This window comes from Passer domesticus, chromosome 5 (genome assembly GCF_036417665.1).
Source record: "Passer domesticus isolate bPasDom1 chromosome 5, bPasDom1.hap1, whole genome shotgun sequence".
NCBI classification, from domain to species: Eukaryota; Metazoa; Chordata; class Aves; order Passeriformes; family Passeridae; genus Passer; species Passer domesticus.
Window position 1 is genome coordinate 55,077,530 of NC_087478.1, and position 24,314 is coordinate 55,101,843.

At 38.9% G+C, this 24,314-nt stretch overlaps 1 protein-coding gene across 5 annotated transcripts in view; it reads left to right on the forward strand.

The window, feature by feature from the left end:
• Window positions 1-24,314, forward strand: part of SCUBE1 (signal peptide, CUB domain and EGF like domain containing 1) — a 230,160-nt gene that overhangs the window by 64,048 nt on the left and 141,798 nt on the right. For all 5 annotated transcript variants that reach the window (XM_064420579.1, XM_064420577.1, XM_064420578.1 and 2 more), the window contains 2 exons: window positions 3,209-3,337; window positions 23,198-23,332. In XM_064420579.1, the coding sequence (XP_064276649.1) occupies window positions 3,307-3,337; window positions 23,198-23,332 (166 nt within the window). In that variant the 5' untranslated portion in view covers window positions 3,209-3,306. The remainder of the gene's footprint in view (window positions 1-3,208; window positions 3,338-23,197; window positions 23,333-24,314) is intronic.

The window sequence follows — 24,314 nt, forward strand, 5'->3', positions numbered from 1 at the left end:
TAGTTGAAGCTACAAAACTAGCATAGAAAGCTTAATTTCTCAGAGGTGTTTAGAGTTGAGATTTTGATTAACACCCAGTTCTATCAATTATAGGAAAAAAGAATGATAGGATATGACCTACCCAAAAGGAAATGAACACAAATGGCCCCTGCAAATTTTGAGGCTTATAACAGACAAAATGAAGAGCAAGGCTGCAGGTTTTATGTGATTGAATATACTCCTATGTCTTTTACTGTATGTGAAGCTTACTAAGGAAGCTGTATTCTGGCATGTCAAATGTTGCATTCTGCCCATAAATTACAGTTGCTGCACACTGAGGCATTCTTTAAAGAATGACTTCCTCCAGGTAAAAGAGAAGATGGAGTGGTTATCACATTGCTTGCATTTCTCATGGCAGTTGGAGCTTCAAAAATGTTCAACTTTGGATTTTGTAGGCTTTATGTATGTTTTTGTGAGGTTTTCTTGTGGTTTTTTTGTTGGTTTTTTTGTTGTTTTTTTTTTTTGGTTTGTTTGGGTTTATGGGGTGGGGAGAGGGGCTGGGGGTTTTTTTGTGTGTTTTTGCTTTGGTTTTTTTTTGGTAATGTCAATGCACCAGTCTTAGCCCCTTGCTTTTTTGCTAGCCATACTGGAGATAGAAATTCCAATCAGCCTGCCAGGTGAAGTTTTTAATAGTTATTTGGGTTTTGGAAGAAAGAAGCACAAAAAAACCCCACAAAGTGGCTCTGAAAAGGAGTTAGAATGTTTGGTTCCACTTCTAGTTTTATACAGCTATTGGGTTGCAAAAGGGAGAAATAATATTCTAATCCTTTTGCAATATTAATTGTGACAAGCTCCTAAGAGAATGAGATAAAAAGAATCTGTTTCTTTTGCTGTTTTTGTGGGTTTTGTATCTGTAGCATTACCTTTTCCATAACTCAAGTATTTGTATTACATCATCACTTTGTGCTGCTAATCACTGTACAGCTTTTTAGAAATAAGTATTATATAAGGGGCAGTCATTCAAAAGGCTTCACATTTCTTTGGTATTTTTTAGCCCTTTTGAAGGCTCTCCCACTGCTTATTTAAACAAATAGTACTGTTTGATTCATTGTTTGGAAAAAAATGGAATTAATTGCTCAACCCTTGGCAGTCTGATGCTGAGGAACATAACAGATGGTAACAGCTTCTTCTGAATTTCCTCTTCTGAAAAGACTCATTGCTGAATAAAAGTTAAGAACAAACCTTGAAATGAAGATGCCATTTTTTCTGAGTGTCCTGAGGGGAGCACCTGAGATACCTGACATCAAAATCCTGTTAGATGCTTACTGTAGAGTTCTCTTTTTGTCCCTGTAGCCTGTAAAGAACAGCAGGAATTTTCTGGAAATATTCATGAATGGTTGTGGAAGATGCAAATTTCTGCTGAGTGGAAACCAGACTGTAATATTTTGGGAATATACACCTAGGCACATGGAACTGTGGTCTAATGAGAGCAGCTTCTCAGAGACTGCATTGTAGGTTGTTTGGAATGAGCACTTGACTTGCTTGTTCTTGTTTTTAAGAAAAATCACAGATTTCTCTTTTTGCTCTCATACTGGACTTGGAAGGTAGAGCACAACCACAGGCTGTGCTGAGTGGGCACGTGTACAACTAATGGATGGAAATTGTTAGTGAAGAATAAGAACCTTCTGAAAAAGAACAGTGTTTTAAAGACTAGGAAATTTACCTTTAAGCAGCAGGGCGTATTTTGGTTTGGAAGATCATTTCTCCAGCTTCCTGTTTCTGGTATTGCTGTGGTGCCAAATGCTGAGTTACAAAATAGCCAGCTGGTTTTGCAGATAAAACCAAGCCTGTCATTCCCTTTTCAAGCTGCTGAGGAGTTTGTGCAAGGAGGACTTCACAGCTATTCAAGGCAGGTGGATGGAGACTTGGAGAATTCTGAGTTTAATGCAGATTTTTGGGAGAGGCAAACATGAGGGAGAAGAAGACTTGCAACAGAACTCGGGAAAAGCCTGTCCCTGCTCTCACAGATTGTGTGAGGAGGGACAAACCCAGCCATCCTCAATCCAAGGACCAGAAGTAGTGAAGACACTGAGTGGCTGAGTCTGAGGTGGCTCTTCAGAGGAGTCTGATTTTGCCCAAAACACCTTCTCCTCTTTCCTCTTTGGATTGCATCTGGGTACCTGGTACCAGGTAGCAAGAGCTTTTCATGGAGTGCTTTTAAAAAGGGAAAAAAAAGAGATAAAATTTGTGTGAACATGAACCTAATTCAGGTTCATGCAATTGGGGGCACATTTGAAATGTAATGCTGGGGTAACTCTGATATCCTAACAGGTGTTTTCTAAAAAGATAACTTTATCTGTTTATCATGTGCTGCCTAACTTTGGGAGATTAGTTGTGGATTTTGGTCTAGCACACCACAAATTTAGACCTGATACTTATCAAGCCATGAGGCTGTCTTTAATTATTTATGTATTTTTAGTTGGTTGATGTGCCCCACTTAATTATTTACAAGAGTTACTGTGATACTGATGTTCCATGTATGGGCCAAAATACAGTTTGTAAAAAGAAGACAGTTTGCATTTTCTAGAATTAGTGATTTTTTTATATGAGGGAGGGAAGATAATGACAGGATTGTTAGTAATTGAATCAGAATCCATCTCTCATCTTTTATGATCCTCTTTAAGATACAGGCCAGTGTGAAAAAATCCCAAACAATTCCATCATATCTTCTGAGAAAAAATACTGAAATTTTTGTGGTTCTGGTTGTATGTGAATTAATACAGAAGATTATAATTTATTTGTTACAAAAGACATACTTTTGTCTCATGCCATATTAATAGTATGCTTCACATAGTTGTTGCAAGTAAAAGGTTTCATTCAGTCTCTGCTTGATTTTTTTGAAGGCAGAAAATAAAAACTACATTTTAAATATAAAGTGCTCCAAAATCAAGGATTCCATTTTTTCTTTTTGACAACATATCATTGTTTACTGTGATGATACTCCAATTATTTTGTGAAAGAGTGTTCTGTACATTGGCTTGCTGCTTTTCAGACAAATAAGACCTGATATATTCAGTCCCTGACCATGTGTTGAAGTAGGCAAAGTGAGCCTAAAACAAAAATTAGGGACATGCATATATCAAAAAGCATGCTCAGTTGGAGAAATTTTTCTGTATTGTTAGAATTCTCTTTTTAAAAACTTTTATTTCCCCCTCCTTTTGTGTTTTAGATATTGATGAGTGTGAAAACGACTTCTACAATGGGGGTTGTGTCCACGAGTGTATCAACATTCCAGGCAACTACAGGTGTACGTGCTATGATGGATTCATGTTAGCCCACGATGGCCACAACTGTCTTGGTAAGTTGTAAATGCTTGCAAAAATCTTTCATTTCATGGCTGTGGCAAGAAGGCCAGATCTGTTTTCTACATTTTATCATCTGGCACATCTTCAGTGAAGACTTGATCCAGGTGACAATGAATGCATTCAAACTGTGTGTTGGCCCCAGCGTGATTTAGGTCACCCCCTTCCAGCTGTCACTCTTAATATTGATATGCTTAAAGCAGAATGCCCATGTTTAGTATTGCTGAGGAAAGTCCTGACCCTCAGAGCCTGTGCTGGATGTTGGGCTTCTTCTTTAAGAAAAGTAATCTATTAAATATATTAAATATACTGAGATATATTTTGTGTGTTTTTTCCAACTTTTGTAATCCCAGTTGTATCTTTAGAGCTTTCCCTCTTTCTTCCCTTTTCAGGCAGTACAGTTCTGGGATATGGTGTATGAACATAAAGTACAGAATGTTAGAAGTACAACTAAGCCAGGAAAGAATACCTGGACAATGAAGCAGGGCAGAAGAAACACTAATCACTAATAACTGGAGGGACAGTGTCCACTGACTGTGCAAAGCCCAGTGTAGGATCTTCATTGCTTCAGCAGTCTGAGGATTTGGGGATCTGTATTTTGATTCATGGCCATTGGGTGGGTTTGTCCTAGAAGCTACATAGGTATATGTTCTTATTATGAAATTCTTCACACTGTTGCCTGGAAATGAACTTAGACTGCTATGTCCAGTTTCCCATAGCTGCTTACTTGTTGGTCATATTTTGCTTAGAGACTCTTTCTCACTATTCCCAGTATAAATGCAATGACTACATTTTGATGCAGTGTAAGTTAATTTCAAGGTGATGTTTATGAAACAGTGTGTAAAAGGGATATTTTTGTCTGTGTCAGCAGCAGCTCTACTTTAGTAAAAACTGAGATATTTTCAATGAAATTCAAGAAATGAGGCAGCGAACCAGAAATATTGAAGTCCAGTATCACCAATCTGCACTAATTGAAGCTATGAAAGAACTAGGATTTCAGGGCAAGGATTTGATTAGCCTTTCAATAGATGTATTTTGTACTGCATTTATTTTCAAACAGAGTAATATTTGTTCAGATGGATTATATATCCTGACCATTGACAGGGGTTTGACTCAAACTTCCAAATTTCATTTGTTATAGAACAGACTAAAATAGATTTATTTGCCTCAGCCTGAGGTGGTGAAATGATTAATGGTGCAAGAGGTACTTCTCATACAAAGAGCAGCCAGACATTAATTTAAAAAATAAAGAAAAACTCTATTTATTCTAATATTCATAAATTCTTACTAAAACAGAACACAGACATAATCAAATAGTTCAAGTATTTCAAACTGAAATAACTGTGCATATGTGTTGTTTCAAACAGCTTGCTAGTTTCAACTTTGTCCAAACAACTCCCATTATAGCAGGGAAAAAACCCTTTTGAAAAATTAACAGCAAAAGGAGTGACCTGATCAAGGACAAGCCATTCAGGAGAGCTGTGGGATTTTTTTTTTTGGACCTGCTGTCTGTGTTATTGCTCTCTGGTCATGAAATGAAGAGGCTAAATCTACAAAGACAGTCACATTTCTAATTACATTTTCATTAATTTATATTCAGCCACTTGACTTTTTGTAGTTTTTTGTTTGTTTGTTTTTGTGGGGTTGTTTTGTTTTGTTTTGTTTTTATAAATAAAAAAAAGGTCAACGAAAATACAAACAGGTGACTACATTGGGAATAATAGCAAAGAACTCTCTCCCAATGTACAGTCTTAGGGCACTAAAAGAGGTCACAATTGTCTTTCTAATTTTGAGACCGTGGACTGGGGAGGTTGTGTCTGTAAGTAATGAATGGTCTTTAGGATGTCTTAGTAAAATATCTGGTTTTACTTACAGGCACTGAAAAGGGAATCAAGGCACATTCCCTCTTCCTTCCTTCCTTCCTTCCTTCCTTCCTTCCTTCCTTCCTTCCTTCCTTCCTTCCTTCCTTCCTTCCTTCCTTCCTTCTTTGAAATTTGAATGAGTTTACTGAGGGCCAACATGTCTGCTTGTAAGGTTTTAGACTGAAGATTTTAATTGTGACAATGACGATGCCAATCTTGCTAGGCTGCTTGTTGTATGCTGATTCAGATTTGGGATATCATTGCTAGAAAAGAGAAATTTTTTTTTTTTTGGGATGGCATTTGTCTGCCATTATTTGCATCCCACCTACTTGCTGGCATTGTCAGTTATACTGACTGTTGTGACAGCCTAGTGGTTTCCATTAGCAGAGTATCAGTTTTTGAAAAGGGGGACATTCTAATCTCTTCCCTTCTTTACCAGGTTTATTTCCCTTCTCTTATGCTACCAGAAATATGTAAATCCAGTAAGAAGTTGCAGTGAGGTCTCAAATAAAAAACAAACCCTGTATTTGCACTAACAAATTTAAATTAGGATTTCTATGACATTTTGGAAATTGGTTGGCTTATTCCAAAGATTTTCTTTTTCCCCATGATGAAATTAGGCATTGAAAGAAATTGAAACTTTGGTGAGTCCACTGGTTTGCATCTGTTCTTGCTTTTTGAGAAACCACTCATTTTTACTGGATTTTATGGAGACAAAGAATGCTTCACAAATTAGTATTAATGATTTTCACCTTTCTTGTAATGAAAAAGATCGCATCACAACTTCTGCATATATTGTTTGACATCAGGATTTCTATGTATCTTGCTTGACTGAGGTTTCTGCAAGATCTTAAGCCATTTCTTCTTGACAGGGTTTACATAAATCTTCACTGAATGTCTTTCTAGTAACATCAGTACAGCAAGGTGATTAAAATCTTCTTTATAAATAGCAAACTTGGAGTATTGAATTACAGAAGATGCTGTGGACAAGTTAAGTGCTTTTTCCTGAGTTCTTCCTCTAATATTTCCTTCCTTCCTTCCTTCCTTCCTTCCTTCCTTCCTTCCTTCCTTCCTTCCTTCCTTCCTTCCTTCCTTCCTTCCTTCCTTCCTTCCTTCCTTCCTTCCTTCCTTCCTTCCTTCCTTCCTTCCTTCCTTCCTTCCTTCCTTCCTTCCTTCCTTCCTTCCTTCCTTCCTTCCTTCCTTCCTTCCTTCCTTCCTTCCTTCCTTCCTTCCTTCCTTCCTTCCTTCCTTCCTTCCTTCCTTCCTTCCTTCCTTCCTTCCTTCCTTCCTTCCTTCCTTCCTTCCTTCCTTCCTTCCTTCCTTCCTTCCTTCCTTCCTTCCTTCCTTCCTTCCTTCCTTCCTTCCTTCCTTCCTTCCTTCCTTCCTTCCTTCCTTCCTTCCTTCCTTCCTTCCTTCCTTCCTTCCTTCCTTCCTTCCTTCCTTCCTTCCTTCCTTCCTTCCTTCCTTCCTTCCTTCCTTCCTTCCTTCCTTCCTTCCTTCCTTCCTTCCTTCCTTCCTTCCTTCCTTCCTTCCTTCCTTCCTTCCTTCCTTCCTTCCATGATGATATCCTTGTCTAGCTAAAAATAAATATTTTTTGCACTCCCTTGAGCAGTTTTTTCTCAAAAATTGTTCTAAATTCTGCTCAGTGGATGCAAGACTAGTATTTGGTGTCATACAAATTGAAATAGGTTTTCCCTAGGTTTGAAAGAGGGTTTCCCTACTTGTATGTGAAATATAAGTCTGGTGGGGTTTATAATGCGTATCTGTTCTGATGTAAATGCTATCACCTGCTTTCATCTCTCCTTTTTGTGTGTTGGTTGGGGATTTTTTCATATTTTCTTTCTCCTTAGGTTTTGTGATAAGTCACTTTTTAAATAGGGAATAAGCATTGCTGTTTTGCATAAGCAGTTCTTGCTGCCAGGCTGTACACATCCTAATACATCCTCTTCCTTTTCTTAAAGATTAGGATAGGTTCTATGAAGTCCTCTGCTTTTTAGTAAGCATACTAAAGATGGTTGCAAACTCTTCTTAGAAAGTTGCATCAAAAAAGTTGCAATGCAGCATGGCCAAAAAAATATTGTGTTCAGAGGCGTACTTATTTTATTTATAAGTTTTTCTGTGATATTAATTGCTGTAGAAACATGCATTAATACCTTGTAAACAGTAACAAATTTGTCCTTAGAAAATCCTCTAAGGAAAGGAAATAAAATTTTCATTGTTTTATAGATTACTAACTAAGGCAAACAGATTTACTTCTCAGTCTTCACACAAGGTATCTCCATGTCTACACCATAGGCAGGAACAGAATCCTTACCCTTCTGCATCCCTGATTTTATTTCAAATAGTCTGTGTAGCTTTGGTTTCTCTTACAGAAAAATAGCAATTACTAAGTTTGGACATCTGTAATGTGATATCTCAATTGATTCTTTTGTATGTGTGACCTCCTGCAAATAACTAAAAAAGTAGGTTTTGATGATTCAATATAGCTTATTGAATTATTTGTCTGATTGAGCTAATTATTTGTCTGTTTGAAAAGAATCCTGGGAAGCAGAGGGAAATTCTGGTCAGAAATCAGGACAGAAATGCAATTCCTAGTGTGTGATACGTTCCCTGGAGCTTTCTGTAGGAGGTGAGCAGATTCGAGTGTGGCAGACACAAACACAGTGTCAGCTGTGAATTGAATAGCAAAGTCCCAGGATTGTGTCCACAACCTTGAAGGTGTGCTTGGGGCAGAAGGCCTGATTTTCCAGCCTGAACAATGGAAATTAGCTTTTTATTTGTCTGTTGTCAGATGGTACTTTGCATCTCTTGACAAAGTGGCTAAGTCACATGGAAACACCTGTGGGAAAGGAGAGGTGGCACTTTCCCTGGAACATCTGAACCTGCTCCGGGAGTGGTATTGATTTGCCGGCTATGGTAGGTGCTGCAAAGCAGCAATTCCAGCCAGGCATTTGGGAGCCTGCAGCTAAAAGAGAATCTTCTGAGACAAACCAGGAGCTGATGAGGCACAGGCCTTGAGATGCCTCCTAAAATAGACCTTGGGATCTCAAATTAGTATTAAAGTTCATGTTTGAAGTCACACAATTTCGTTTCTTCTAAGGTCTGAGGTTAAGATCTAACCCCAAGTACCTGTCTTGAAGTACTCCTTTAAAATCTCTTGGCTTACATTAAGAGAGAAGAGATTTAACCCTGTCATGCAGGCTTAATTCCTGGCTGGGTGGTAGTAATCTGCTATCTGACTCAGATGAAAAAAACTAACATTACTATATACATAGAATCACAGAATCATTTATGTTGGAAAAGCCCTCCAAGATCATTGACTTTAACTTTTAAGTCATTGAGTCCAACTTTTAAATGTATGTATATCACATCATATGATTCAATAATTTTTCAGTAAGTGTTCCTGTGCTCTATGTTTTTGGTTTGGTTTTTTTTTTTTTTTTTTTTTTTTTAAATAAACCCAAACCCCTTAGAAATTAAAATCTATCTGTTCCTATCCTGCTCTTCAAACATACACACTAGGACTTGGGATTGTGGCCTCATCTGACTATCAATGTGGAGTGGGAGGGGAGTTGCAAATGTGTGAGAAATCATTCCTAAAGCTACCAGATGTATCTTGTCCAGAAGTGTCACATAACTCAGGATTGCATAATCACTGGTATGATTAAGGAGATCAGTGTCTTCCTTTTAATTTAGCTGTATTTTTCTTCTTCTCCTGACAGCTGTGCACAATTGTTGCTTGCTTAAACTCCAAACAAATGCTGGTATTCCTGATGTTTATTTTTCTTTACGTTTCCTAACAGTTCAAATAGATTTTTTTAATTAAACTTTCTAATATAAAACTAAACAGCTTTTGCCAAGTTGTTTTTCGTTTCATAAAAATATTTTAAAGAGGAGCTGAAAAATTGTTCATTTCCTTGGCCATCTTCCAGTTTACCTTGCCCTTCTTTCCTAGTTCCAGAAGACTATTAGGTGAACTGACAACTAGTTAAGTATTGTCCCTCTCCAGCACATTAGCAGGGCCTCTAATAATATTATCAGTCATAAACTGTGTTCCAGATTTTCCTGGTTGGTAATTCCATGCTCATTGGCAGATGGAGGAAGGCTGAATACACCCAATAGCCTTCTTTTTCTAACTCTTCATTTTTTATTAAAGCAAATGTAAAATTATGGTATTTTTCTAGAGAAGGTTAATAATCTAAATCTTGAAGTTCTTACTCATTTTCAGACTTTTACTTGAACAGGATTTTGGGACTTGGAGCTGGTTTATGCCGTAAGAGAAGCAAGCCAGACCCAAATCAGGTCTCAGTAGCTGAGTAGCAAGGAGCTGTTCTAACTGTGAGGGGTCCAAGACATAAGATGGGAATGGAAATGTGTAAAATATATATTTATAGACACAATGAGAATTGTTGAAATGCAAGGTTAAACAGCACATTTATCTGCATGCTTTAAACCCTTGTGACCTCTGCCTTTCTGCAAAAGATGACAGGCAGTGATCACGTCCTTGGGGGGTAGTAAGAGCCTTGACATGAGGGGAACTTCTGGTATTTAGCTAATGAACCTTCCCAAGACAAGCTGCAGTGAGCACATTCACACAAATCCATGCTACAAATTGCACAGCAGACTGCCTTGTAGTGACAAATGTGTTCTTGCAGAATGAAAAACTTGAAAGCATTTTTTTAAGTTCTTTGGTTTTCATATGCAAGACTAAGTGACAAAGAAATTTGTTTTCTGATATATTTCTTCAGCAGACTGATTTTTACCACATTCCTGGTTTCAGATATTTTACCAGTTTTGTTTGGTCTATATATGAGATTAATAAGAACAGCTGTGATTCATCACAGCAATTTAAAATATCCAGTCTTTGTGGTACAGTAGCATGAATCAGATTTTAGAACACATATTGCTATTCTGCAGTTTGTGCTGACTGATGAGTAGGTGCTGAGAAAATATGGATAGCTGGGATGTAAATGTTCTAGAGACAATTCTCTATTAGATATTTACATGCAACTTCTGTATACATGGGTTTACTTTTGTTACTTGGCTGCCTGCATCTTGTAAAAGTCTCCATGGTGCCAAGTCAAGCAGTCAGAAGACTAAATTAAATCTCTCATTCAATATGGGATTATAACATCTTAGTTCTGATGATCTTCCAACATCCAGTAAAAATCTGGAATTCTCTTGGTGATTAATGGAAAGTTCCTTGGTATCTAGCTCTCTCTGAAGCTGGGATCCCAACATTCTGCTTCCCTTATCTTGCTTTTTCTATTTCTGTATAAAGTTTCACCCTTTAAAAGTACTCTAATGTTTGGTCACCATCATTAATCTTTGGAGTTCAAATGGGATATAACTTTCTTTACATTTTAATTTGCTGTATATTTGCTTTCTTAAGCCAATGTGATCTGAAAAGTACCAAAACAAGTGAGAGTATAAATCAGCATAGACCAAAGCTTTTTTGTTAGGTATGGGGAAATAATCAAAAGTGTAGAATAAATCTTGGTGGCTGTCAGCTATGAAGTTAGATTCTCAGACTGTCATAATAAATTAGGAAACTGGGAGCTGTGTGACAGCAGCATCAATCTTAGTCTCTTGTTTCTGCAAGTCTTCTTGCTGTCTGAGCCTTTTTCTTCTTTTTTTTTTTTTTTTCAAATACTTACTCCCTGGAGGAGGTAATCAATCACAGCAAAGATTTCTCTACATGGAACACTCAGGAAAGTAAAAATAAGCAGCTTAGAGTGTGAAGCTAATATGTATAAGTTAAATCCCATATGGGTGCTCTTAGTTAGTCTGATATGGCTGTAGATAGTGTCTTGGCTCAACAAGCTCAGAGATACTGCATCCTTTACTGCTTTACCTCATTTGTGTTAGTTTTGTGTCTTTTGTTAATTCATTTCAACTTTCTCATAATAGCAAATTTCTAAGCCAGTATGGCCTATAGTGATGTATTCCTTAATGGAAAAAACTATAAAATACATTGAATTTATCAAAGCTTTGGGAGCTGTGTTGTGTTTAGTGCTTACTTAAACCAAGGGAGAATGTGTGTTCACCTGAGGGTGCAGGATTCCAGCCTCTAATGGGTGTGTCAGGTGTGTATGGCATTCAAGCCCTCCCTAATGGAATGGTGCCTTTTTCAGTCCTAGAAATTACATAGGTAAAGTTGAAACACCGAATTCTTATGGATTACAAAAAGACATCAGACAAAGAAGTCATCAGATCCCTGATTTCAGAGTCACTGTTGAGCTATGCTTAGAATGCAGGCAGTTCTCGGCAGTGTTGATTTATGATAAACAATACAATTTATACAGTCAAGAAACAGCCATCATGAAGAATATCTGTTACATAGTTTCTAACTGTATTAGAAAATGAAATCTAATTTTTTTCCTGCAGGAATGAGTTCTAGATGAAAGGTTGCTAGTGAATTTCTTGCTAAGTAGATTTTAGGGTCTCAGATTTCCATAGTGCCCTGCCTTTGCCATCTAACACTCTTCATTAATTTCTGCATCTTTACATTATTCTTTTGACTTCAGTGTGCAGTGTGCAAACTTGAAAGTATGGATCAAACTACAAAACTAAACTAGAGGCTTGTTTTTACTGCTTTCATTACCGTCTGCAGACTTCAGTTCCTTTTCAAGCATCTCAAAATATTCCCTGTTTCTTACTGGAGTTGAATCAGAGCATAAGACATAATTTTGCATAAAAGACGAGCAGGAAGGAATATGGAGTGGCAGCATGTTTTAGTATGACTTTTTTGATGACTGTAGCTAACATCAAAATAATAACAATTACTCATTAAAAAGTCAGTGGACACACTTTTATAAGAATGATTGTTTAGAGACTTTTCAATGTTTGAGATTAAAGCAAAATTTATGATTAAGAGGATTTATGAGATATGGAAAGAAATTATTAGAAAAAATTCACTCAAGTCTTCAAAAAGGGCAAGAAGGAAAACCCAGGAAACTACAGGTCAGTCAGCGTTACCATTCCTGGAAAGGTGATGGAACAGCTCATCCTGGATGTTATCTCTTAGCATATGGAGGAAAAAAAAATCATAAAATCACAGAATGGTTTGGTTTAGAAGGGACCCTCAAGATCACTCAGTTCCACCCCCTGCCGTGGGCAGGGACACCTTCCACTATCCCAGGTTTCTCCAAGCCCCATCCAACCTAGCCTTGGACACTTGTAGGGACTAGTTGGATAGCTTTCTGTGATGGAATGATAGGCAGGGGATGAGGGAAAGCAATGAATGTTCTCTGGCTTGATTTCACAAAGGCTTTTTACACTGTCCCCCACAAGAACCTCATGGGTGAGCTCAGGGAGTGCAGGTTGGCTGAGTGGGCAGTGAGGTGCTTTGAGAACTGCCTGAACAGTAGAGCAGCAGTGTAGGGTCTGACTGGAGGCCTGTACCCAGTGATGTCCCCAGGGGTCAGGACTGGCCCCAGTACTGTTCCTCTTACTCATCAGGCCCTGGGTGAAGGAGAGATGTATCAGCACATTTGCTGATGATACAGTAAGGAGTATCCTGGCACACCAGAAGGTGCTGTCGTTCTGTGAGACCAACAGGATGGGGAGCTGGGCAGAGAGGAACCCAACAATGTTCAATGAAGGCAAGGGCAGGGTCCTGCATCTAGGCAGGACCAACCCCAGATACCAGGACAGGCTGGGGTGACCTGCTGGAGAGCAGCTCTGAGGAGAAGGACCTGGGGGTTCTGGTGGACAGTGAGCTGTTCCCAAGCCAGCAGTGCCCTGAGGGCAAGGACATGAGTGCAATCCTGGGGACAATCAGGAAGAGCATTGCCAGCAGCTCAGGGAATGATCCTACCCCTCTGCCCAGGCCTGGGAGGCACATCTGGAGAGCTGTGTCCAGCTCTGGGCTCCTCAGGACCTGAGGGACATAAAGCTCCTGGGTGGGGCTGGCAAAGGGCTGTATAGATAAGGGGATGGGACTGGAGCATCTCTCCTGTGAGGAAGCAAATGGGGGAAGACATGACTGAGAGAGGACCTTATAAATGTACACAAATATCTTCAGGGTCAAGGGGCACAAACTGAAACACAGGAAGTCTCCTTCAGAATATAAGGAAAAACTTCTTTACTGGGAGAGTGACAGAGCCCTGGAACTGGCTTCCCAGAGAGGCTGTGGAGTCTCCTTCTCTGGAGAGACTCAAAACCTACCTGGATACAATCCTGTGCAACCCGCTCCAGGTCCCCCTGCTTCAGCAGGAGTATTGGGCTAGATGATCTGCAGGGGTTCCTGCCAGCCTTATCTGTTCTGTATTTCTGTAATGAAAATATATTTTGTTGTATAAATAAGAGTCCATATTGTGCCATAGTGTGGAGCAAAAATGTTTCAAAAGTAGAGAAACTAATTATTTGTGTTGTTTATTTTGAAGACATAATTGAGACACTGCTTCTGAAATTAATCAGAAATTCCATTAAAATTATGAGTATGACAGCAATGAAAGGGTTCTGGACCCATTTAAGGATTATGGGCCATTGGATTTGCAGTGTGTGACCAGTCATGTAAGGCTTGTTAGATAAGGTGCTAAGCACTCTGGGGAAGTTTCAATAAACTTGAAACTTCAAGTGCATCAAAACTTCTATGTGCACAACAGGTACAAATAATGGTATTTTGCTGCCTGTACAACTGCAGTACTTTCTTAAATAGGCCTGAGCGTGGCTATATGTCACCAAATGCTGTTCAGTACTTACAAAAAGCTCTTAAACTCCCTGCATGACCATGTTAGGGAAGTCTAAGAGACTTGGTTTTAGTCACTTTAAAAATAACTTGAAGATCTCCAGTATATAAAACCTGAGTGGACGACAGGCTCAGGCTGTTAATGACTGCACATTGGAAGAATATGAGTACTCATTCTTGTGCTCTGAAATGGCATCAATACCCCAGGCAAGGACTGAGTTTTGCTTTGAGTAGATTCCAGTAAGTGTCCACTTCATCATTTCACACAGGCTGCGTGTTTGTGGGACCTCAGGGCTTTCATGTTGCAGAATTTGTCAGTAGATGGTCAGTCCATTTGCCTTAACATGTCAATAGTTTTCCCTCTGATTTAAGGTTCTGTACAACCAATATTAGGCATCTCAGACTAAAAGTTAAGAAGGCTTTCAGTGGAATAAGTTGCCCATAGAAAGTCTGCATTGTTCCTGTAATTTACAGATCAATTTACATGCAAGAATCTGTTGGATTGTGTCCAGCAGAGGGCTGTGGAGATGATTAGTGGAATAGAAATCTGTCATATGAAGAGAGGCTGAGAGAGCTGGGCCTGTTTAGCCTGGAAAAGAGATGACCAAAAGGGGATCTTACAAATGTCTGTCAGTATATGCGTGGAGGATATAGAGGTGGGAGCCAGGTTCTTCTCAGTGATGCCAAAGAGCAAGATGAGAGGTAATGGGCAGAAACTGAAACACAGGAAGTGTTCCATGAGGAACATCAGGAGATACTTCTTTACTGTGCAAGCAACCGAGCACTGGCAGCCCAGAGAGGATGTAGAGTATTCTTCCATGGAAGAACCTCAAAAGCCATGTGGACACAGTCCTGAGTAACATGCTTGAGGATGACCCTGCCTGAGCAGAGAGGTTGGATGATCTCCAGTGTACACTTCAGTAAGAATTCTTAGGGTTTTTCCTTTAAAAATTGCACAGTGTTATATAGCTGTTAGACAAATCCATTTATGTGTTCCCAAGTACTGGCGAAAAGAATATGCAGGTCTGCATATGCATATGCATATGCATAAAAGAATATGCAGTGAAGGTGGTTGTTTTGATTTATTTGGGTTGTTTGTGTTGGCTGTACACTACCAAGCCAGCTCCAAACTTACTAAATTCTTGCCTTCTCTACATAAATATGATGTTCCTGAAGTCAGGATTTTTGACTGCTGTTGCTTTTCATTGGTAATTCCCAACTCAGGGCAATGTTGGTCTCTCTTTATAAGAGGTGAAAGTGGCTGATGTGTCCACCTGTTGAGTTGCTTAGCACTAACACAACTTACTGCAGCTTACATGTTCTAATGGGTGGCTCCTGCTTAGCTAGTGCACAGGTGTCCAGCTGTTTTCTTAAGCCCAGGTAGTCAAAAAACCCCAACCAACCAGTCCAGCTGTGTACTGTGTGATACAGAACAACTGGGTTGAGCTAGTGTTGCCATTTCATATTTTTAAAAAATTACTATTTGCTGTAAGATCTTAATATGTTCCAGGTATTTCTGTCCAGAGAAATCAGAGAGCATATTTGTTCTAAATACTGGGGTTCATGTTGCTCATGGTTAGGAGACTGGAAATGCTGAACTCATTTCCCTGGTGGCAAAAATGCCTATTTGCCCAAACATTTTGTGCCAAAGGAACCATTCATTCTCTGAAACTATTCAGAATCTGGGGCTGTGTTTATGAAACAGTTTTCACCAATGGAGATACTTTCAGGAAAATGTAATTGTTTTGATATGACCTACAGGAAGGATTTCAGCAATTTTCTGCTCCTCAGAAGTTTTATGTGTCTGACTAAGCCAATTCGCCTGAATAAGCCAGTCTTTTTCTACTCCTGGTATAGTTCTCATTTCACTGTATTGAAAGTTGTGTGAGACTCTCCCATGTCTTCCACTTTTCATGGACCTCAAGTATTGTCCATATAGAGCATGAGAATGACCTCATAGCCTACTGGGTGCTGCAGTGTTGAAGTTAAAATCACTCATCTGACTCTAGAGAGGCCCCTAACTGTGTTACTGATAGATAATAATATTTAATCTATCCATTTCTAGGCTTTAATTACCGTAGCTCAGGAAGGAAGTACTTCATGTGCTATAGACCTGGAAAATCTTACCAACTTGAGATGGAGATACTCTCTCACTTTTCATGTCAAGTTTCATGGTTTGTTTAACCCAAAAGAAAAAATATCTTTTTAATATTGAAACAATAATAACAATACAACAAGAACAACAACAAGCAGTTTTGAGTTAACCCAAACCAGATTTCTCTAGTCTTGGTAGGGTCTATAAATAAATGTAAAAGGAAGCAGGTATAAGCAGTAATTATCTTGGAAGAAGGATAGTTGAGTTCAGCCTGCAGCAGTTAATGATGCTGAGGAAAAAGACAAACGGGTGTTATGATAATAGACTAAATAAGTTACTTATCTCAAATTTTTCCTTCAATTGATCTGGACTGCTGCTTGTTTGTATATGTAATTAGCTTCCCTCCACTAGTTTATGGAGTAATGTTAATCCAGCATTTGCCACTTGGAGTGCCTACATATAACTAGATGTCAGTGGGAACTGCAAACTTACACTAATGGGGCTGTGGATGTCTGCCTCACAAAAGAGCTTCATGCCTAGCTGGAGGCTGCTGGCATTCCCTGGACAGTGGCACAGATGAAAAGAAGTGTGATCAAATTCACACACAATTGTCGTAAAGCCTGAGTCAAAAGAGTGGATAACATGAACAAATAATTGAGCAGGAACTTAGTTGAGTTTAGGCACTGTTGTCAGGAGGCCACCTGTGAAAGCATAGAAGCTACAGCTGTCACATTCAGCAACTTGGATTTTATTCTGGAAATGCTAAAAGCTGTGAAAAGGGTTTTGGTGTCTTAAGAGGACAAAGAGAGTGGTGCCAGTTGGTTAAGAAAGGACAAGCAACATCAAGAGAGTTGAACTTGATGCAACATCCATACAATATCCATGGGGCTGTTACCTTCAGCTCAGCAAGTGGGCAGCAATCACATGCAGGAGAGTTAAACTGGGTGTTACATGTGTGTTTCCTAGGCTGTACAGAGCAAAGAAGTCTCTTGCAGCTACATTTACATGGTATTTGCCTACTGTGAAATTTAAAACATTCCACTGTGTGTCAGAAAATAACTACAGAAAAGATTTGAAGCATCCTCTTCAAGTTGTGCAAGCAAAAAAGAAGCCAAGTCAGTGGGTGCTGAGTGGGAGTGGATAGGTCATTGTAACCCATTAAAAGACTGAATTCTCCAGGGCAGATCACAGTCATCACTTTCAGTGTTCTATCCTTGTACATATGAAAAGAATGGTTCTAGGTATCAATTAATTAATAAATTATTTTAGAATTATTGTAGTATTCATCACCCAAGAGCGTTCTTCTGATTGTTTCTTTATGTTTCCCATCTGTAAAATGTGCTTTATTTCTTAGGGAAAAGTAGTTTTTCACACTTTTTGTTGGTTTGGGGGGGTTTTCTTTATGTCTAGTTCAGTATACATTGACTACTGTAGGATCCATCTTCTGCAAGTGCATCTTTTCTCACCAAGGACTCTGGTGAGTATTTTTGCAACTCTGGGAATGAATGAAGCATTGAATTCAAGGCTGTGGTTCTCATTCTCCTTTTCTTCACCAGATTTTTCAGTTTCTGAAAAGAGAGGACAAAAAGTAAAATCTCGCCTCATGTGCAAATAACAGAAAATTTAGGCCCAGCTTTTAAATTTTTGATGAGGTCTGATTTCAGATCTGCTGGAGATAAAAATGCTGTGTACATTGGTAGCAATGCCTCTTGCCTTTAATATTTCTCTCTGTGGGCTCATATGAAGTCAATCTAAGGAAGATGGTTTGGCAGCTCTTCCAATTAGCAGTGATTCTTGTTTCCGTGACCCCCTCAGCTGCTGCAAGGGATCACCCTCCCTACCTTCACAGCGTGTCACTGCTTGTAGGAGCATTCCAGCATGAGCACCTGCCTGCAGCCTCTGACCTGATACCACTCCTACATGCCAGATTTGCTCTTTGGGCTTACATGGATATCTTGAGATCCCATCTTCCAAGACACCCACTCCAACAGCATCACGCTACTTGGAGGATTAGAGAAATGAGAAGAGTGTGTTCCAAATGCTGCTGTCATTAAAGGCTAACTCATAGAAATGAGCATATTTTGTTTTAAACATGATATACTGAAGTCACTTGAATTGTCTCTGTGATTATCTTATTAGTGTAGTGCTGTGCTTCACGGTTCAGAATAGATGAGAAGACAGTAAGAGGCTAAGGGGGATTTGTAAAATGAAGAAAAATGCAGAAAAAGCAAGTAGTGAATTAATATTTACTGTTTCTCACAATAATGGAATCCAGGGATATTCATCCAGACTATGAAGCAGCATTTTAGAAATAAACAAAAGTATGTCATTTTTATAAAACTTAAAATAAAATTAAATATCATAATTGAAATGCAGAAGTAATTGCCCCGTGATGTTGGGCTCTTTGAAGATTAGAGAAATCAACACAGGAAAGATCCGCAGGACAATAGTCTAGGAAGTGATTTAGGAGAGTTGATATGTGTGTGATGGCTGAAACCTGGGAGAATATGTCTGCAATGGTTTTGTCCCATCTTTATGGTCTTCTGAGCTACAAGGACAGTGTCAGAGATGCTGGGATAGATGTGATTTTGGTATAATTATGACTGTAGTAATCCAATGCTGTGATTTTTTGAAATTTTAATTATACTTTCAGCCAGCTTTCTTTCTAGAAATATTCAGAATATAATGATTTTAAAATTCCAGAATCAAGCACTTATATTTTCCAAGACCGTGGTTGCTAATCTTTTCCCTTACAAATGCAAAATATCCTAAGTGGTGTTTTGTTGCTAACATTTGAGAAAAGTCTGCAGTATTGCTATCAGTTCTTCATCTCTCTGTCATGATGTTCTGCACTGTAAAATAGGCATCTTAGAGATATCTTCCAAAAGTTTCTAAGAGTAGCTTAGAGGAAAAAACATAGCAGGATCAGCTCCCTAGATCATGAGTCAAAGTCCTGTTTTTAGAAGTCTTGATGCAACAGCAAGTACATTTTACTATGGTTTCCAAATGCTTTGGTGATTTTGAAGACTCAGATTTCTGAGGGTCTTAAGTGTTCATGAAAATGCTGACATAAAAGAGAAATGTCAGAAGGAAGGAAGAGAAGATCAGGGGAGGAAGAAAACAGTGGACATACTGTTCCTGTGTAGTGTTTCCAATTTTGTGTCTTCCTGCTCGTGGTTTTGGTTTGAGGTACCCTTAGCAGACCTTTCTCCCTGCACGGTATCCAAACAGGATACTTTGCTGGAAGAGCTTCTTTAGGCCAAACACTGCAGGAAGCTCTGTGCTAGATAGGGTGAAACACCAGTGAAGTTAATTTGAAAAAATCATCAGATAAATTAAATGAGAAAGCAAAAACATTTGTTTATTTAATACATAAAACATTCATCTTTATCAACTGTAATATTTCCTACCCTTTGATACTGTTCCACACTACCACTCTCCAGAGGATCTCATCTTGCTAAGGTACAGAATTCGAGTTTGATTATATGAAGGCAGTGGGCCAAAAAGCTAGAGGTCTTATGCAAATTGAAATATGCATTCATTTGCATAATGCTTCTGATATAGAGATAAAGATATTGCTATATATGTATGCATTTATGCAGTCATTATCTCTCTGTCTCTGTTGAAAGTTCCTTCTCCTTTCCCAGCTTTTCCTCTTGCCCTGGTCCTGGTTGTCCTTGATGTGGTCTGGCCACTCTGAAGTCCAGGGGCTCCTCTCCCTGCAAACATAGGTTTGTCACTGGTCTAAACTCTGCAGCAGCAATTATTGCTTTTGTGCTGGTTGTCATCTGAGCTGTTTATTTGTGCTGGTAAGGAGCAGCTAAGAGCTGTGGAAACTGAGCTATTTCTAGGTGCTTCCAGCAGCAGTTGTCTTTGGCAAACAGAATCACAGGACAGTTCTTTGTGATGAGCATTACAGAGAATGGCTTAAGGATGTGTATTCACTCTCTACTAGTTCTTCATCCTCTTTTTGAAGATAATGGTTGGAGCAGCCATGTGGAATAACCATCTGAGCTCAGCTCAGATGAGAATCATGTAACATTCTTTTGTGGGTTTGGATTGTAAAGACTTGCTGAAATCTTCCTGCATCAGTGGGGTTTCAAGACTCAGCTTTCTAAGCACTGGATAATGTACTTTAGGAACCAGCACACTGTCAGGTGGGGAGACCAAGCTGAAACTTTTGTCATATAAGGAGGCTAGGAAATGGGTTTGACTTTCCATACACCAGTTTAAAGGAATGGAGACTTGCTCCTTCTACTTGAGGCTGCCACCCTCAGAGACTGGTCCTGAATGATCAGTGGTACCTGATTTTGTGTAAAAGTTTATGAAAGAAGACCTGTCTATTGTTCTAAAAAAAGATAAAAATTCTATTTTATTAATAATAGAGTAATAAAACAAGTAAGCTTTGTATTTGTGCTCAATCAATTAAAAAAAATAATACGGGTTTAGTTGGGGCTTAGAGTAGGTATTTGAGTCACTTTTATGCCATAAGTGACTTTTTTCAAATTTCTAGAGTTAGGCCCTGGGGTGCAGGTATAAACTGTCACACAGAGTTGGCACCAATTAAAGCTCCTGAGAATCTACCCTCACTTTTTTCAAAACTGTCAACAGCCATGTTTGACATGTAGAGAGCCAGCAAAACTGGAGCTACAAAAAAACTTTGTTGAAAATCTGACTGCTTATTTTGGTGTTTATGTGGAACTTAATCTCTAGAAAGTCTGGTCCACAATTCAGTTTCATCCATGCTGCACTACCAATGTTTTCACTTTCAGGTGGATAACTTGAGCTGCACTGAATAAGAAATTGCACAAAAAAGAAATAGGCCCTTGGGCAGGTATTTCATTTGTGAGATTTGAAAAAAATCAGAGACATTAAGGAATTAGTCTGCCACATCTACCAAAGCTTGAGCTTCTTGGAGATCTCTTGCATAACTTCAGAAGACTATTTCATGCTGTTCTCTCAGTTTATTAATAAACTGATAGGTTGATCATAAAGTGACTTTATTAGAAAGAAATTTTACCAAGTGAAGAACTCAGTAAATATTTTCCAAGCATCCATGTCCAATAGATTTCTTAGTGTTGTGAATAGTAAGCAATACTGCCTTTTAAGACTGCAGTAATACAAAGTGCTCCAAAAAGGCTAACCCTGGCAGGACTAAGACCTGACACATATAAATTCTGCACCATCAGGCCAAGATCCATTGCAAGGCATATGAATAGTACCGAGTAGTCCTAGATCCCAGCTGTTTGCTTTCTTCAAGTCCTTCACAAATACATACTAAAATAATTTTGAGAGTAGCAATTGAACACAGTTGTAAGAAATTCCTAATAGAAAAGCTTTTTAAAGAGTTTTGGTTATAATAATTTTATTCTAGCATATGGATTTGGGGCTTGGTGGGAAATCAATCTCCTTATGAAAATAGAAAATGATTAGCATTTGCTATCAAGAGCAGAAAAAAAACCTATTTACAAATCATTGCATTCATTTCAGATTATTCATGAGGGTTGGAAGGCAACTGTTTGAGTTACTTTGTGATACCATAAACAGAGCTCTGGGAAGACCACATACATTGTAGCATAATTTGGGGTTTGTGCATGTACCAACTGAGACTTTCCTTCAGTAAGTCCTCAGCTAATTTTCCAAAAAGGAGAATCTAGATTCCAGGCTACTGTTCTGAAGGAGCAAGTTTGAGTTGATACTGATAGGGAAGCAAGGCCTGCTGACTGACAAAGGAAGGGTCTAACCAAGATGTCTTATTTATTTTTCTTCTTGTGCGGCAGTAGGCAAGGAAAGTCTTCACTTCCACTTTTCCTACACATTCCCAAAATCTCTGACTGGGTCGTGAAAATGTTCACATCTGGAAAAGAGTAAGAACTGAGGGCAGGGGTGATTTTGATACGGAAAATTTGGGTCAATAGCACTTAATGTTTTCTGGCAAATAGAAAAAGGAGGACTGTCTACACACTACATTGTAGTTCAAGACAGAATGACACTGCCTGGTTTCCCTGGGTACTGCTGTAAATTACCCCAGAGCTTTTTTTCTATGTGAGAAAGAGCTACAACTGCTGTCACATGAAGGCAGCACAAACAGCAATAGCTGAGCAAGCTGCTGGAGCTCATGGCCAGCCCTGCATTCAGAGCTGCCTGGAGCTGGCCTTGCTTGCAACAGTACCAGCAAGAGCAGCTTGGGTTTACCTTAGTGTGTTGTGGCCAGTCCTGGTGGAATTAATTTCTGCAGGAGCTGTGCCAGCTTTTCTGAGGTTTGGAGTGTTGTGGATCATTTAGCTTTCTTGTGTGTTTTTTGCCCCTTCCAAAAATAAAATGGAAGCAAAATACACACCAACTCCATTGCTGACATGTTGGCACATACTGTGAAGTAACTGGCTGAAGAGTCTTCACAAAAAAAGGAGAGCATAGAATTTTCAAGTGGCAAGAAAAAAGCAAAAAATAGATCATTTTCATAAGCAAAACAGGAGAATTGCGAAGTTGAATGTGGGTCAGATACCTATAGTGGCAGTGATGATACATAGGTGTCTGTTAAACACTACAGCCTAAAAACAGTTATGACAAAGTGATGGGGGATAGGCCCTCAAAACAGCCAGTAGCTAATGCTGCCTTTGTGGTTTTATATATTTGCCTATTAAAATGACAATACAGACATGGAACATTTAGATTTAGGAAGCCTTCTTTTCACTAAACAACATTAAACAAACTGACAAAGTAGGGGGTTATGACTCCAGTAATTGAAACATGCTGTTCTGTTCAAGATCAGAACTCTGTAAAGACTCTTTTCACCCAGTAATGCCCTTTGTGTTTGCCTGTTGTCCCTGCTAGAAATTACTGTAGACCTGAAGTATGTCTTTCCGAGTGGGAATGCAACAGCACACTTGGCAGATGGGGTCACAGCCTTTTTAGGTTGTTCATGTTCATTGTGCATTGGAAATCAATTTGCAGCTCAGAATACATGAAGACATAGGGGGATTCATCTCCCCACTGTTTTGGGTTTTGTTTTCGTTTTTTTTTTTCATGTTAACTTCAACCCTAGGATACAGGAAAAATAATTAGATGGATTAATTTGGATTAACTGATTTGGGTGATCTTCATTAGCTTAATTTACAGCATGCCTTTTTGTGTGTTCCTCACTCTTCTAGATTCATATTCTGAATCTGTGCATTACTTTGAATTTCTTTTTCCTTCTGTCTTCTAGATGTTGATGAATGTCTGGATAACAATGGAGGGTGCCAGCAGATTTGTGTAAATACCATGGGCAGCTACGAATGTCAGTGCAAAGAGGGCTTTTTTCTGAGTGATAACCAGCACACCTGCATTCATCGCTCCATTGGTAAGTTTTCAGTGGGTAAAATGTGCTCTTTAGAATAACCATGTTCAGTCAGAAAAGCCAAAACAGTTTGGGTTTTGTTGGGTTTTTTGTTTTTTAATCTCCACAGTTCCCAAAATCATTTTACTGGTTGGTTGGATTTGATTGATTCCTCTGCTAGCCAAACTTGTTGTAGAGCCATAAATAGGACAAAGAGACAGGCTTTGGTTTGACACAAATTATGCTTGGTTCACACAGCAGACTCTTTGTGTAGGCAGAGACAGGTTTTCAAATAGTAACTTTCTGGTTCTGAGTTTCCAGAACTTAAAAATCTGTTTATTGGATAGTGGTGCACCTGTGTTTCACCTTAGAAAGCATGGTATCTTAAATCCAAATGAGCAGCTTGTTACTTCTGTAAGTTACAAGGTTTGTGGGGGCTTTTGCCAGTCATGTAGCTCATTATTTCATTGCAGACTGATTGTGGCTGATACTATATTGACACAGGATTTTTCTTTGGTTCAGTACCCTGTCCTCAGGTAGATTAAAAACCAGTTTCTCTGTTGCCTATGCACTAGCAATAGAAACAAGGAATCCCTGCGGAACTGTGATCCTAGTCTGCTGCTGTTTTGGACTAGAATAAGCAGCTTTCCCTTTTCTATAGATGTCAGACATGGAAGACAAGTTTGAGTAGAAAGGGAGAAAAGAACACAACATAGCCATAAATCTTTGCAATTAAGTAGACTCTCTCAGTGTTCATTCGGGCTTCTGTGACCCTGGCAGCAGTGGGAAGATATGCTAGCAAACTCATTTACCAATAAGCAATACAGAATGACAAAGTAGCAAGATGAGCCTGGTAATCAACAGTAGTGTAAATTTCAACAGGCCACACAAATGGTTCTGAGCTATTTTAAGTGACTAATACTAACCAGAAAATCATACTTGAACACAGAGTATGAGTTTAATCATTCTGTTGATTAGAAAGCAAAACATTGTCGTTTTGCTACAA